The sequence below is a fragment of the Henckelia pumila genome, chromosome 2 (genome assembly GCF_033568475.1).
Source record: "Henckelia pumila isolate YLH828 chromosome 2, ASM3356847v2, whole genome shotgun sequence".
In the NCBI taxonomy this organism is placed as follows: Eukaryota; Viridiplantae; Streptophyta; class Magnoliopsida; order Lamiales; family Gesneriaceae; genus Henckelia; species Henckelia pumila.
In genome coordinates, this window is record NC_133121.1 from 103,724,007 (window position 1) to 103,737,501 (window position 13,495).

At 34.8% G+C, this 13,495-nt stretch overlaps 2 protein-coding genes across 3 annotated transcripts; both read right to left on the reverse strand.

The window, feature by feature from the left end:
- On the reverse strand, nt 1-2,577 carry LOC140882469 (laccase-12-like). Of its 2 annotated transcripts, XM_073288496.1 has the most exons (6): nt 2,358-2,577; nt 2,103-2,254; nt 1,744-1,988; nt 1,513-1,641; nt 419-1,375; nt 1-330 (listed from the first exon to the last, which is right to left on the reverse strand). In XM_073288496.1, the coding sequence occupies exons 1-6, from the start codon at nt 2,469-2,471 to the stop codon at nt 200-202; spliced, it is 1,728 nt and encodes a 575-aa protein (XP_073144597.1). In that variant the 5' UTR covers nt 2,472-2,577; the 3' UTR covers nt 1-199. The 2 variants fall into 2 exon arrangements, with proteins under 2 accessions (XP_073144597.1, XP_073144596.1); XM_073288495.1 differs by having other exon boundaries at nt 1,513-1,988.
- A 2,508-nt stretch (nt 2,578-5,085) lies between these two features.
- Nucleotides 5,086-7,804, reverse strand: LOC140883150 (probable leucine-rich repeat receptor-like protein kinase IMK3). The gene is made up of 2 exons (XM_073289511.1): nt 6,022-7,804; nt 5,086-5,945 (listed from the first exon to the last, which is right to left on the reverse strand). Exons 1-2 carry the CDS (start codon nt 7,691-7,693, stop codon nt 5,317-5,319), a joined length of 2,301 nt encoding a protein of 766 aa, XP_073145612.1. The 5' UTR covers nt 7,694-7,804; the 3' UTR covers nt 5,086-5,316.
- Between the last annotated feature and the right edge of the window lie 5,691 nt (nt 7,805-13,495).

Sequence of the window (13,495 nt, forward strand, 5' to 3'; positions counted from 1 at the left end):
CCTTGTGGTTGCAAAGAGAGATTGTTGCTGAAGCATAAAATTATTTGAATCCAGCAAAAAAATATTCCTTCAACATCTGTAATTCTATATCCCTATAGAACTGATTGATTGAGTAAACAATGAAAAATGGCAAAAAAAAAAAAAAAGGTTTCTCCAATGTGAGGAAACTAAAACAAAAAACGACTGCTGTTCTTGAAGATCAGCAGACAGGAAGATCAGCTGGAGGATGCTCCAAAGTTTCCAATTCGCCGACGCCATTTTCGACCACGAAAGCCATTGCCAGTCCCCAGTTGATATGCACATCCAGATGACAATGAAACAGCCACACTCCTAAGTGAACAAGGCCATTTTTTTTTTCATGCTAGAGAAAAAATTTCATGCTTTGAATACTTATGAATGTGTAAAACATCGTGCTAACCTGGGTTATCCGCCACGAATCTGATCACCGTCCACCCGCCAACGGGTAAACTCGCTGTATTTCTTGAAGGTGGATCGATGAGGTTGAACTTTGCTGTGTCCTTTCTTGGATCGAAATTGCCGAATCCCTCGGCGATTATGTAAAAATCATACCCGTGAAGATGGATAGGGTGGTTCTCAGATGTGAATATGTTTGTTCCCTGCAACACTACTTGCACCGTAGCCCCGTATTTTAGTCTATACACTTTAGTTCCTGGAATGGGTTGCCATATGGACCGGCTCACGTTGCCCGTGTAGTCGAACTTCAACGGTGGATTTGCTGGGAAATCGCTCGTGAAAACTCCTTGTATACCTTGTCGATGTGCTTGCAATAAGGAAAACGTCGATGGGAGCACGAATGATATGTTGTTCATGCTGGCAGAAAATCTAGTCCCGTTTGGACCTTGGCAGTTTCTAGGCCTTGCACCAGGGGGGCAGTTGTTGAGTCCTAGACCAGCTGTAATGAAAAGACTTTCGTCGATGTCAGTGGGCACTTGAACTTGTCCCGGGCTTCTGAAGCTTGTCGTGAAGGCTGTGGCGGTGGCGGTGTCGTTGAATGCAGGTAGGATAGGCATGACTGGTTTGACAGAGACACCTTTAGCAGGGCAGGGCGCGGATTTGTATTCAAGAATAGCTGTTGTTGTTGTATTGTCGAATGGTGCGCCTTGAGCACTGGCATAGGCGCGTGCGGCGATGTAATATCTGGCTGGTGCTTGATCAGCAGTGATCAGGACATCGGTTGTCTGTCCCGGTCCGAGCATGAGTACAGAGGTGGTAAAGGGCTTCACATAAGACGCATCAGCGGCGACTACAGTGAGCTTGTGATTGGCAACTTGGAAGAAAAGTTGTTGGTTTAGTGCAGAGTTTACTACCCTAAGAAGATTCGTCTCGCCAGAGTCCAGTGGAACTATCACTGTATCTGTATCAAGATGGAACAGAATGAGTTGATTTATTACATTTCGGTTGAATGTTATATCTATCTATATGAAGAAGAAATCATGTAACAAAGGGGATTCGAACTTGGAACTAGTTAAGTGTAAAAATTTCAAAACAGACCTTTCTTGGAGCAGTTGTAAAGATCCCCAGGTTGACCATTTATGGTGAAAGCATCGGACACATTCGGAGCCCCTCCTGTTCTTGTAGCTTCTCTTACAACGTCGATAGGGTTGGCGTCCCACCACTCGCCTAAACAAAGCATGTTCATACATTTTTTCATCAGCAAGCCGAAAATGGGACTAATTTCTTGTAATGTCATGCGGTTTGTAAGAGCAAGGACCTTGAACTTACCAAGAAGCAGAGTATTTTCGCGCTTGGGCTTAGTGAAAGGATACGAATCACCTTCCTTCGGACGAATGATCAAAGCGCCATACACAGTAGCCCTGAGCCAAGAACTGTGCGCATGCCACCAGAGAGTACCTTCTTGTCCTTGGATCGTGAAACGGTACGTGTAACTCCCTCCCGGTCTGATAGGACACTGCGTCACAAATTCAGGTCCGTCGGCCCATCCCGTCCTTATTTGCCTCACTCCATGCCTATACATAGTTGGTGGAAAATATATGAAAACACAAAAGATCTATATATGAACACTCAAGTTGAATTCTATGTATTTTGTATATACTCATCAATGGATATATGCCTATAACTACCAGTGAATCGTGACGTTGTAACGTGCTCTGTTTACAACGTTGATCACGAGAGTGTCGCCATTGTTCACCTCTAACGTTGGTCCGGGGTACATCCCATTCACCGTGATCGAGTTGTGAGTTTTGCACAGCCTCTTCACTGGTGTTGCTTGCACCTGTATAAATAAATTCCACATGTAAACCAAAAAACATATACATAACCTAATGATCATATATATCAATCTCCATGTAAAAAGACTAGAGAAGAATCCAACATACAACAAAATCATGGTAATGAACTGTTGCATTAGTTTTCGGCATTGCGCTTGTGGAGAGGAGATAGAGGCCTAAGTAGAACAGGAAAGGGCAGAAAGGGTTGCCATTTGCCACCATTTCCACCAAGTTTTCAGTGAAGAAAAGTGACGTCTCGCGGCGGGACTAGGCGTATGTATGAATGAACGTTTGCTAGTGAAAAAATGCAAGAAAGGATTTGGTTTTATACACAAGATTAAGAAAGAAAAGGGTGGTTCTAAGGTTGGCAGATTAGGTTTTGATATATAGTGGGAACAATCAAATGGCAAAATTTACTTAGTTCAACTCTACAGTAGAGTTGTTGCACCCACTGGTTCATCAAACTCAAGAAAATCTCAGATTTATGCTTCTTTCACAAGTCCTTTTTTTTGTTCCATATTATGATGTGATTTGGTTTACTATTAAAATATGTCAAGTTACGTTTTTTGGAAGAGAAACAGGGGCGACCCATTAGTTGCAATGTAAGATTTTATAGGTTTCTTAAGTATCTTAAACTGTTGGGTGCAAAACTTGTGATATATTTTCTTATAAAAAATTACATTAAATTTGAGTATTTGTCCATTTCAAGCAAATATATAAATATGTATATTTAGGAACTTTCTTGGTAATGTTGCTTATTGGTTTTGTAGGTTTTATTAATTGTCATTGCGCACACATATTTCTCACCTACATGCTGGAACTCGTGCCTAATACCAAAACTAAGTCCAAATCTCTCATCATAAAATATTTTATACAATGTATAACATATAATTGTATGAATTCTATCATTTTAGCCTTTTTTGTGAAACATTTTCTTAGTCAACGAAGGATATCCTTTTCAGAAGTATGCCTGAAAACGGGCAAGCGAAATTAAATTCCGAATGTGATGTCTTAAATGGGAAAAAAAAAAAAAGGTTTGAACTTATTAAAATTGCTTAGTTAGTGTCCCTAATTACCCTTTTTTGGTCCCTTATTATTATATGGTTCAGTTTCTTTATTTGATGTGTATAGATAACAAATAAATGAGTAATATAACTAATTAGATATTTAGATTGCGGATATTGCATTCAAGATAATATATACGAGTAAGTTTATTGTGAGACAGTTTCACAAATATTTATATGTAAGAATTCATATATAAAGAGAAAAATAATATTTTTGGTATTAAAAAATAATATTTTTTATGAATCAAATGAATTAAAAGATCTGTCTCACAAAATGAAACTATAAGACGTTCTCACAAGAGTTTTTATGTATATTTGAGCATATCAGTTTCCTTCATTTGTGCTATTTGGTGACAAATTATAATGATTTTACCTATAGGGAAGCCGTAACGACAAGTAGTTAAATTAATTGCACGTGATTTAGGACCTTAGGTAGCATGTCAACCATTTTATTTCAACTTTTTGAAAGAATGTTTTAACCACTCTTAAATCTATTTTTAAAAAAAAAAAGGAGAAGAAGAAAAAAGAAAACTTAAAAATGGTCTAAATAGGAAGCAAATAGATGTATTAAAAAAAACCTCAAATTTGTTAACGAAAATATTTTTTTGGACTATTTTTTTTTTTCACCAATTTAAAGATAGGGTAGCTAATTAAGAGCTCGCACACGTAATTGTATAACAATTACTTTCGTTTCTTGAATCGTTTTTATATTCTTCAATTTCCATTTTTATGATAACCATAGTTTATATTTTGACATTTTTAAATTTTTTTTAAAGAAATATTTTCCATCCAATTCATGATTTAATATGTATTGTAGGTGCACAGCTGGAAATATCGATTATAAAATAGTCAAATAGGTAACGATTTAAAGGCAATAGAATTGAATATAATGTAAAATTCTCTTGTTTTGCTTCCCTTTTTTTTTAAAAAAAACTATTAATAATGATTTTTTTACTAACTAATTAAGATGAAGTTATATTCCCTTAAAAATTCACGAATCCTTTACCAAAGTTAGAGTCGACATTTCAAGTCAAATTTATCATCTTATCATTCTTTTAAGTCACTTCGAATCAAAGGGAAAAATAAACATTAGATGGCTGAACCAAAAATTAAAAATTAAAAATTAAAGCATTCGAGTTGGTAAGTTTGTTATTGACTTTTAAGTGAAACGTGAAAATTAAATCTTTGATGGTTTCATTTTCCAACAATTGCGCGTTTATATAAGTCGTTAAGAATAGTGGAAACAACGAAAAATTAATTGGATATATTAATTAAGGGACAGTTTTCGAGCAATTTTTTCGCATTTTTTAAGTGCCTCTAATTTAATTGAAAATGAAAATAAATATTTCAACTGTTTGCATCCGACCTACCATGGGAAGAACATCTATTTTCCATGCTGGAAATGTTTTTTCGCGATTTGAACTTTCATTAAAATGTGATAGACTTATGTGATCTAACGATGTTGAAATTTAAAAAACTCAATTAGTCTCATTTGTTTATCTATTGGCGTAAATTCGATTTCGAGTCATTCTCCTCCTTTTTGTATTAGAAAAAAACGATGTTAAAACATGAAAAATTACTCGTAGAAAAAAACTAACCGGAATTTCAAGGGCTTTTGAGAAATATATGATATTATTACGTTGCAAAGCTTAGAAAGTATGTTTACATGATTCAAGAATCAAATTACATTAACAACCAAATCACCAAACTTATTTTATTAAAGAAATAATAATAATAATCAAACTTCTACTGAAGAAATTTCTCTAGGGGGACCTCACACACTATTTCAGAAGAAGAAATACAGGTACCAAATGTATCACAAGACCAAAAGAATTACAAAAAAATAATAATAATTCAATTCCCTTAAATTAGGTATCATGTCCTAGAGCCTTTTGAATGGAGAAATAAACTAGTTTCAAAGTGGATTTGAAAGAGTCTCCAAAAAAAATGAATTACAGAATCTCCCTTCAATATGTTCAACTAGTTTGGAGATTTCCATCAGTCTAGTTCATCAAAGCAGTCGGTGAAGGCATCGCTTCGCCGTCTTCTCCGGAGCTCTCCGCGTCTGATTCTGGCCTCACAATCTCCTCCAGTTGCCGGAGAATCAGCAGAGCCTCGGGACGGTCAGATGGCGATAACTCGACGCAATGCAAAGCCAGTTTCAATGTGCTCAGCAATTCATCACCAGCAACAGACTGATCCCTCATCAATTCTACGTCAAAAACTCCATTAGTCCATTCCTTTTTCACAAGGGATGCAACCCATTGTGGCAAAGCCATGCCATTAGCCACGTCCCCGGACGATTTCCCCGTCAGAAGCTCCAACATGATCACACCGAAGCTGTAAACGTCGCTCTTGGACGTTGCTTTCTTGAGCTCCGATAGCTCCGGTGCCCGGTACCCCAATGCCCCGGAAGTGGCAACCACATTAGCATTTGCAGCAGCAGACATTAGTCTTGAGAGGCCATAATCTGAAATCTTGGCAATTTTGTGCTCGTCCAAAAGTACATTACTTGATGTGAGGTTTCCATGAGTAATGCCTACTTTGGTGTGAAGATAAAGCAACCCTCTTGCTACATCTTTCGCTATTTTGATCCGCGTTCCCCAATCTATGGGCGCATTAGCGTCGTGGACTGTAAACAAACGGAATGTTATGCTAATACATTTAAGACCGTATATTGATCGAAAAAGCGGTACAATTTTGCTCACCGTGGAGGAAAGTTGCAAGACTTCCATTAGGCATGTAGTCAAAAATGAGTAGTTTTTCACCCTTTGGACCTAAATAATAAGCTCTAAGTGCAAGGAGATTAGGATGTCTGATTTTCCCCAATGCATTAACCTCTGTGAAAAATTCCTTTTGACCCTTAGTTATCTTTTCTCTCAATCTTTTCACAGCTACTTGAATTCCATTCTCCATCGTTGTCTTATACACCGTTCCGTACGTGCTTCGGCCAATAACCTCAGCTGTTGCACATAGAAGATCATCTGTACTAAAAACCTTAAGTTCATCGAAATGCACAAGTTTTCCCTCTGTTCCGGCGCTTGCTTCAACTTCTTCTGCATTTGGGGGAATACCCTTTGTTGCTGCAGACTGGCTTTTCTTGGATTCTTTCACCGTTTTCATAATCCTCAGCAAGCAGAAGATTAGAATGGTACAAGCCACAAGAAGAATAACAAGAAGTGTCCCTAATAAAATGAGAATAAGGTCTTTGATACTAAGTTCTCGGTGCCGTATTTTGTCTGGCATTGCAGCTTCAGGTGGAGCTTGGGAGGATAGAACAGGACATGGAGCTGAAGCACTGTATCCACAGAGTTGTGAGTTTCCATCAAAGGCACTTGGTTTGAAATTTTGGGAAAGTTTGAAGGGAACAGAACCAGATAGGTTGTTATTTGAAACATTGAATGAATCAAGATTTGGCAGTTCACTTAAGAAAGGTGGGATTTCTCCAGTGAGATTGTTTTGAGACAAGTCAAGAACTGATAATTTCTTGAGCTTAGAAAGACTAATTGGTAACATCCCACTTATGAAATTTGCAGATAAATCGAGCTCTCGGAGCCCAGAGAGATTCCCAATCTCATTCGGGATGATCCCTCTCAACTGGTTATGAGGAAGTGAAATTTCTTGGATGCCACTCAACTTTCCAAACCAAGAAGGGATGCTTCCAGTGAAAGAGTTGTGACCAAGGTTCAAGACTTGAAGTTGAGACAAACCTTTTCCGTTTTCTCCCGAAAAATTCGCAAACGAACCGGAAAGATTGTTGTTTTGAAGATCAAGAAACACAAGTGAAGCAGATTGAGTCAGACTGAATGGGATTGAACCTGTCAACTGATTGAAGCTAAAATCAAGCCTTAAAAGCTTAGTCAAGTTGGAAAAACTATCGGGCATCGCCCCGGACAAAGAATTGTTACCAATGTCAAGCGTTTGGAGAAGGGAACACAAGCCAAGTGAAGGAGGAATGGAACCAGAAAACCTGTTGTTAAACAACTTAACACCCCTAAGATTAGGCAAGAAACCCAATGAATATGGAATCAAACCTCCAATGACATTATCATGGAGGCTTAAGTCTCTTAGAGCTTGCAATTGACCAATTTTCTCGCTGATTCTGCCGCCGAATCCACTCCATGGAATATGAATAACAATAACCTGGCCTCGTGCACATTTTATCCCAGCCCAACTACCCGAACAAACTCCGTAACCGGTATCATTCCAGCTTTTCAATACGTTTTTTGGATCAATAAGATCATGTTTGAAGTCTTGGAGAGCTTGGTAATCTGATTCTGTCACTATGATCCCATCCCAAGATTGGCTTGACACTGGCTCAAGCACAAAAAAGAGTAGGTGAAAAACCAAGAAAATTTGAATAAACCTCCAATTGTACATATTTTAAGCAGAAATTTGATGGGATGTAGCTATTTTTTCAGAGAAATTAGCGGCAAACATTTGAGAGTTCTTGAAGAGAAGAGTTGAAAGATTTTGTAGCAGGTGGGAGTGGCCAAGCCATTGATGGTTGGGGATTTTGAAATATTCCATTCAATTCTTTGCTTTTAGCTTGAAAATATTTTTATGATTTTAGCTTTAATATAAATGCAGATTTTTAAAGAGCATTAATCTCATACGTTAATCATATGTATTTTCAAATTTTGAGCACGAACATCCCCTGAAGACACGTACAGACAAGAAGATGAATGTTCAAAATTTGAAAACACAGAAATATATGAACTCGAGATTTAATAACACAGATAGTTAAAAAATTATTCTTTTTTCAAATATAATTTTTAGCAATATTGGGTTTTATAATGGTAGTGTATGCAATTGATCCATTTTAAGAGGATATGATGAAGTTGCATTCATATAAAATTATTTTAAAATCTCGATCGCAAAGTCACTCACTTGCATAAAAACTCTAAAATTGACTAGAGTGAAGACTCTAATGCAAGATAAGTTAAGTGCATTATTTTGTTTTAGGAAACAAATATTCAAAATTTTGATAAAATTGGACATGTGCTGCGTTGATGACCCCAACCGCTCCTCCAACGGTTTCAAACTCCATAATTTCCTTACCGTTAATAAGATCATAATAACTTATCTTCAAAAAATAATATAACTACTGAATTTATGGCATTCATGAACGTAGGATTTTGATTGATGAAAAAAATGGAAAGAATAACACCATATATTGAATTAAAGTATTTAATTGGATTTAAAAATAAACCTTTATTTTTTTTATTAAAATTAAATTAATTATCTAATTATCTTACTTCAATGAGTATTAAAAACACGATCATCCTGCAAAATAATTGCGACAAAAATCGTCATTTATGAATATTAATAAGAGTCATATTATAATAGAAGCATTGTCAATATCGTAATTAAATCAATTTTATCACTTTTAAAATTATATATACATTTTTGAATTGAAATTTAATTGCAAAAAATCATATGCTAGTCTTTCAACTTTAATAACAATTAATTTGCAGGATATGTTTGGACCTTTTTAATTATTATTATTATTATTATTATTAGAGGCTCCTCTCCACTCTCCTTGTCTTCTACGGCTATATTCATTTCATGATGGTGTACAGATAGATTTCTGTGGACCCACCCAATTACTACCCACCACCTGTCATTATACATGTTATATGACAATAATACCCTTCCTTGGTCTAGGATATATGATGGGACGTGGCTCATTCTGGAGTCTATTTTGGTAATTTAATTCAGGTTCTGTTACTCCTTTTCCAGTTGTCCTTTTCCTAGGTTCAGTATTCCTTTTTAATGTTTGTCCCCTAAGCAAAATAAAGAAAACTACTAGGAATGCTTAACAAGGAATTTTGATATATACTTGTAACACTTGAAGCATGCAATCTATAGTGTGATATGTAAATTTGGAAAAATTAAAAATTTGTCAATGAACGTAAGTATTTTAAGTATCTTTCGTTTAAGATATGATATATATGTTATTTGGTATTAAAATGCATTCTTCTTCACGGACGAAATCCTCTGCTACACTTGGTGCTACAAACCGTGCTACACTTTGCTAAAAACAACCTCGTTTGCATAAATTATTAAAAATTAAATTCATTAAATAATATGGATGAACAAAATATAATTAATCATTGATAAAATTTTCGATTCACCTATTTTTTCAATTAAAAAAATCATCAATAAATTGTTTTACTCATTTATCGTGTTTGGGACACAATTTATTGCTTATTTTAATTAAAAAAATAGGTGAATCGAACATTTTATCAATGATTAATTATATTTTGTTCATTTATGTTGTTTAATGAATTTAATTTTTAATAATTTATGCAAACGGGGTTGTTTTTAGCAAAGTGTAGCACGATTTATAGCACCAAGTGTAGCAGAGGATTTCGTCCTCTTCTACGATATCACACATTTTGTTTTATTATTATTAAATTCAAAAATCAATATATTTAAAAGATAAAATTGAGCCACATACTTGAGAGGAATGATGAGTAATGAAAGCGTTTGTAAAATGTGTTCAAGTTGGTGAAGTAGATTGACATTCATCGGTAGTGATCAGGTGATCGATTCCTTCTACCAATATTTTCTTGGATTAGCATGTCGCAGGGGCGGCTCCAGTGCCCCCCTTAATTTTTTTTAATAAAATTATTATAATATTCTTAAATTTAAAATAAAATTATAATTATGAACATAAATTATGAACCAAACACGAAAATACAATAGAGACTAAAAAATTAAGTTAAGCTTCATTGTTAATGTGTGCAAAGTAACACGAAAATTTGTGGCTCATAATCTTTAAAAAATTGAAGTCCAGACACTAAGTTTTTAAATCTATACACAACTGGGTTTTAAGGTTTTTAAACCTAAAAACAAATTGTTGAAGCAATAATCGTTAGCTTATAAGTTTCTGAGTTTGACTCTGATTTTATCATGTCGCAACAACTGCAATAAAGAGAAAAATTTTTCTATGAAAAATATTACGAATATTAATTACTTATACTGAAAAATATATATTATGTAGTTTGTCGAATGAAGTTATTATTATTAATTATTTTTCAGAAAAAAATCATGTCATAAAGAGTAAATTGTAAGTTAAATTTGAAATCTAACAATATTATTTAAATTTCAGTACTATATTTAATTGTTGTTATGTGATGATAGTGTATATATATATATATATATATATATATATATATATATATATATATATATATTTATGATCTTTAGTTCTGTCCGGCTGCCCCCCTTAATAAAATTCCTAGATCCGCCCTTGACATGTCGCATATGTTTTTTTCAGTGCGATGGGAGTTCCTATAACTTAAGAAATTCATGGATTTTGAATAATGTTGCATTAGTTCGAAAGTTTATCTGGTGCGCGCTGAAAAATGATGACAACAGGTTCCCAAATCATAAAAAAGATAATAGCAAAGAACGTGTAAATGGTGTAACCGAGTATATTTTCAGGCCATTCGATGGGAAAAGAAAAAAACCAAAAGGAGACGAGAATTATTAAGATTTGTTAACTATTGTTCGTCGTTTTATTGAGCTCTTTTTTTTATCTTCTCCTATTTTAGGTATGGGAAAACTTTATTTGTTAGGACCAGAGGAATGTGTCATTTTCTATGAGCCTGTAGTTGCGCAGACCATTCGATCGATTTTATCATATACTACTCTTTGTAAGAACATCTTTTACAATCCAAAATGTTCAGTTCATATGCTAGCTAGTCTGATTTTTTGTTTTATTCATTGCATGCATACACACATGCGTGTGCATAGGGCTGTCGAAATGGGTTAATCTTGCCGTGTTGATCCGTCATGCTATGCTAAATGATGGGTTGAGATGGCTTGACGGGTTTGGAGGTCAATCTGCTCTAACCCACTAAATATATATAACTAAAAATAGACGCGTTAGTCCACTCCGTCGTCTGTTTGATAACTTTACATAGAACATACAGATCTTATTTAAATGAATGTGATTAACCATATTTTGCTTGTCACATTCCACTTTATTTTTAAAAAAAAATAATAAGAATACTATTATATATGCACAATACTGAGCATGTATACATAAAATGAAACACACTCAGGTTGTGTTTGGATTGTTAGATTCAAAATGATGGATTTCAAATTTTTTGACTTATTTGATGGATAAAATTGAAGTAAATTTCAAAATGCACCGCAGATCTAGTCATTCAATTTCCATAATAATTACGATAAATTTCAAATACACCAAAGATGTGTATCATTTGAAATTCATACATCAAATACTTTACAAACTTAATTAGATCCCTTCATCCAAGCACAAACTTAATTAAATTTTAATAATTTATATTTTATAATTACAAGTACGATAAAGATACCCCGAGTGATGATGATACACCACATGGAGGCTGGGGTTGGGAACTTATCAAATTCATAACTATTTAACATGATCATTGATGACCTTCAACTCCACAATTGTTAGTCAAACCGGGTTGAGTAGATGCTACCTGCAGGGTAGTGCCCTGCGGGTGACGTGGCGGCTCATGATTGGTTAAAATCAGTGGGCCTCACGTGGGACCCACTAATTTTGATCAATCATGGGGTTACACATCACCCGCAGGGTAGTGCCCTGCGGGCGGCATGTACTAAACCGTGAAACAGATCCAACTTCGTGTCACACTCAATACTTATGGTTTCTATATTTTTTTATTTGGATAACAATATGCACTGGGTGGTCCTCGCAAATTTTTTAGCATGCAGGCCATGCATTATCAAAAGTAGGCACCAGGAAGTGGCTCACGCGAAAATATCTGATTAACGGTGACCTGACCACGTAATAACGGGTCGAACATTATAACAAACTAAAGATAATACTCAAAAATTAATATAGATCGATGGTATTAAAAAAATTGTTGCCACTTATTTTTACAAGATGAATGTTTATATTCATAAATACAGAATTTTTAACATTTTTTTTAAAAAGGTTATTTTAAAATCAAAGTTTTTACACTTCCAAATTACTCCCAGAAGAGAAGTTATATTGAAAAAATATAATTGGTTCGTACATAAGGGTAGATTTCAACCTAACATAAAGGTAATATCCCAATGATAGATCCAATGTCTCATAATTTGCCACATCAATAATATATAATTAATTACGTCTATGCGTAAAAATACGAACGGTTGGATGTATGATTTGGGTATTAGACTAATTTTTTGTAAAAAATCATTAAATAATTGACAATAAATATATTATATATTATATAAAAATCTTTAACGGGAGTTTTTACTTGCCGTCTATTCGATCACCAATAGACAGCAACTTGTGACACAATCAGATAGTGATATCATTAATGAAATGTTGATGGCTCGTTCACAACCATGTGCAAATGCATCGAATCAACTCACCGAGTTTTTCCGGGTACCGACAATATTTTTTGATTGTATTCAAGATTATCAAACTTGAATCCACCCCTAATATGCTTAAATATATTTACCATCGAATGTAGGCACAAATTATTTTGTTTTCCATCTTGATACATCTGTCGATAATTTATAGAAATGTTTTTTTTTTTTGAAATAAAATACTTGTTTACGCATGGATTCAAACCGACAAATGGAACTAGAAACCTACAACAATTTATTTATTAGCTCGAGTGAACACCAACAACCAGCAAATTGGATCCAAAAAAAAACAAGCAAATGAATGCTTGGGACAATTGAACGTAAATTGTTCGCTATGCACAACGACAATTAGGTCCTTGTTCATTCTCTTACATAGTGGTAATTTGAAATTGCAACTAGGCTCAAAAGTGCTTCCCAGAAACAATATCAAACACTACCTTAATCTCTTCAATTATAAGACTTGTTAGCATATCGAGCAAGCAGTTTATCCCAATAAAAAGCTCAGCAAAAAGAGAGAGCTGCTGATAATAATGGTGAGAAATAAGTTATCCAAAGATGGACACTGGACGGGAATTTATGAAAATTTCTGAGTGTTGTTCTGTAAGTAAGGAAACCTCAAATCTAGAATCATTCCAACTATGCGAGAGCAATCAATTCATAGCGGACCGATGCTTATTGTAGTAACGAATGATGAAACTAAGTGCTCGTACAATTCAAAGTTTAAATTGTACAATACACCAAGCACTACTTGCATTCCTTTGTTACATAGGTTGCTATATACCAGCTAGCAACAACAATTGTTGTTCA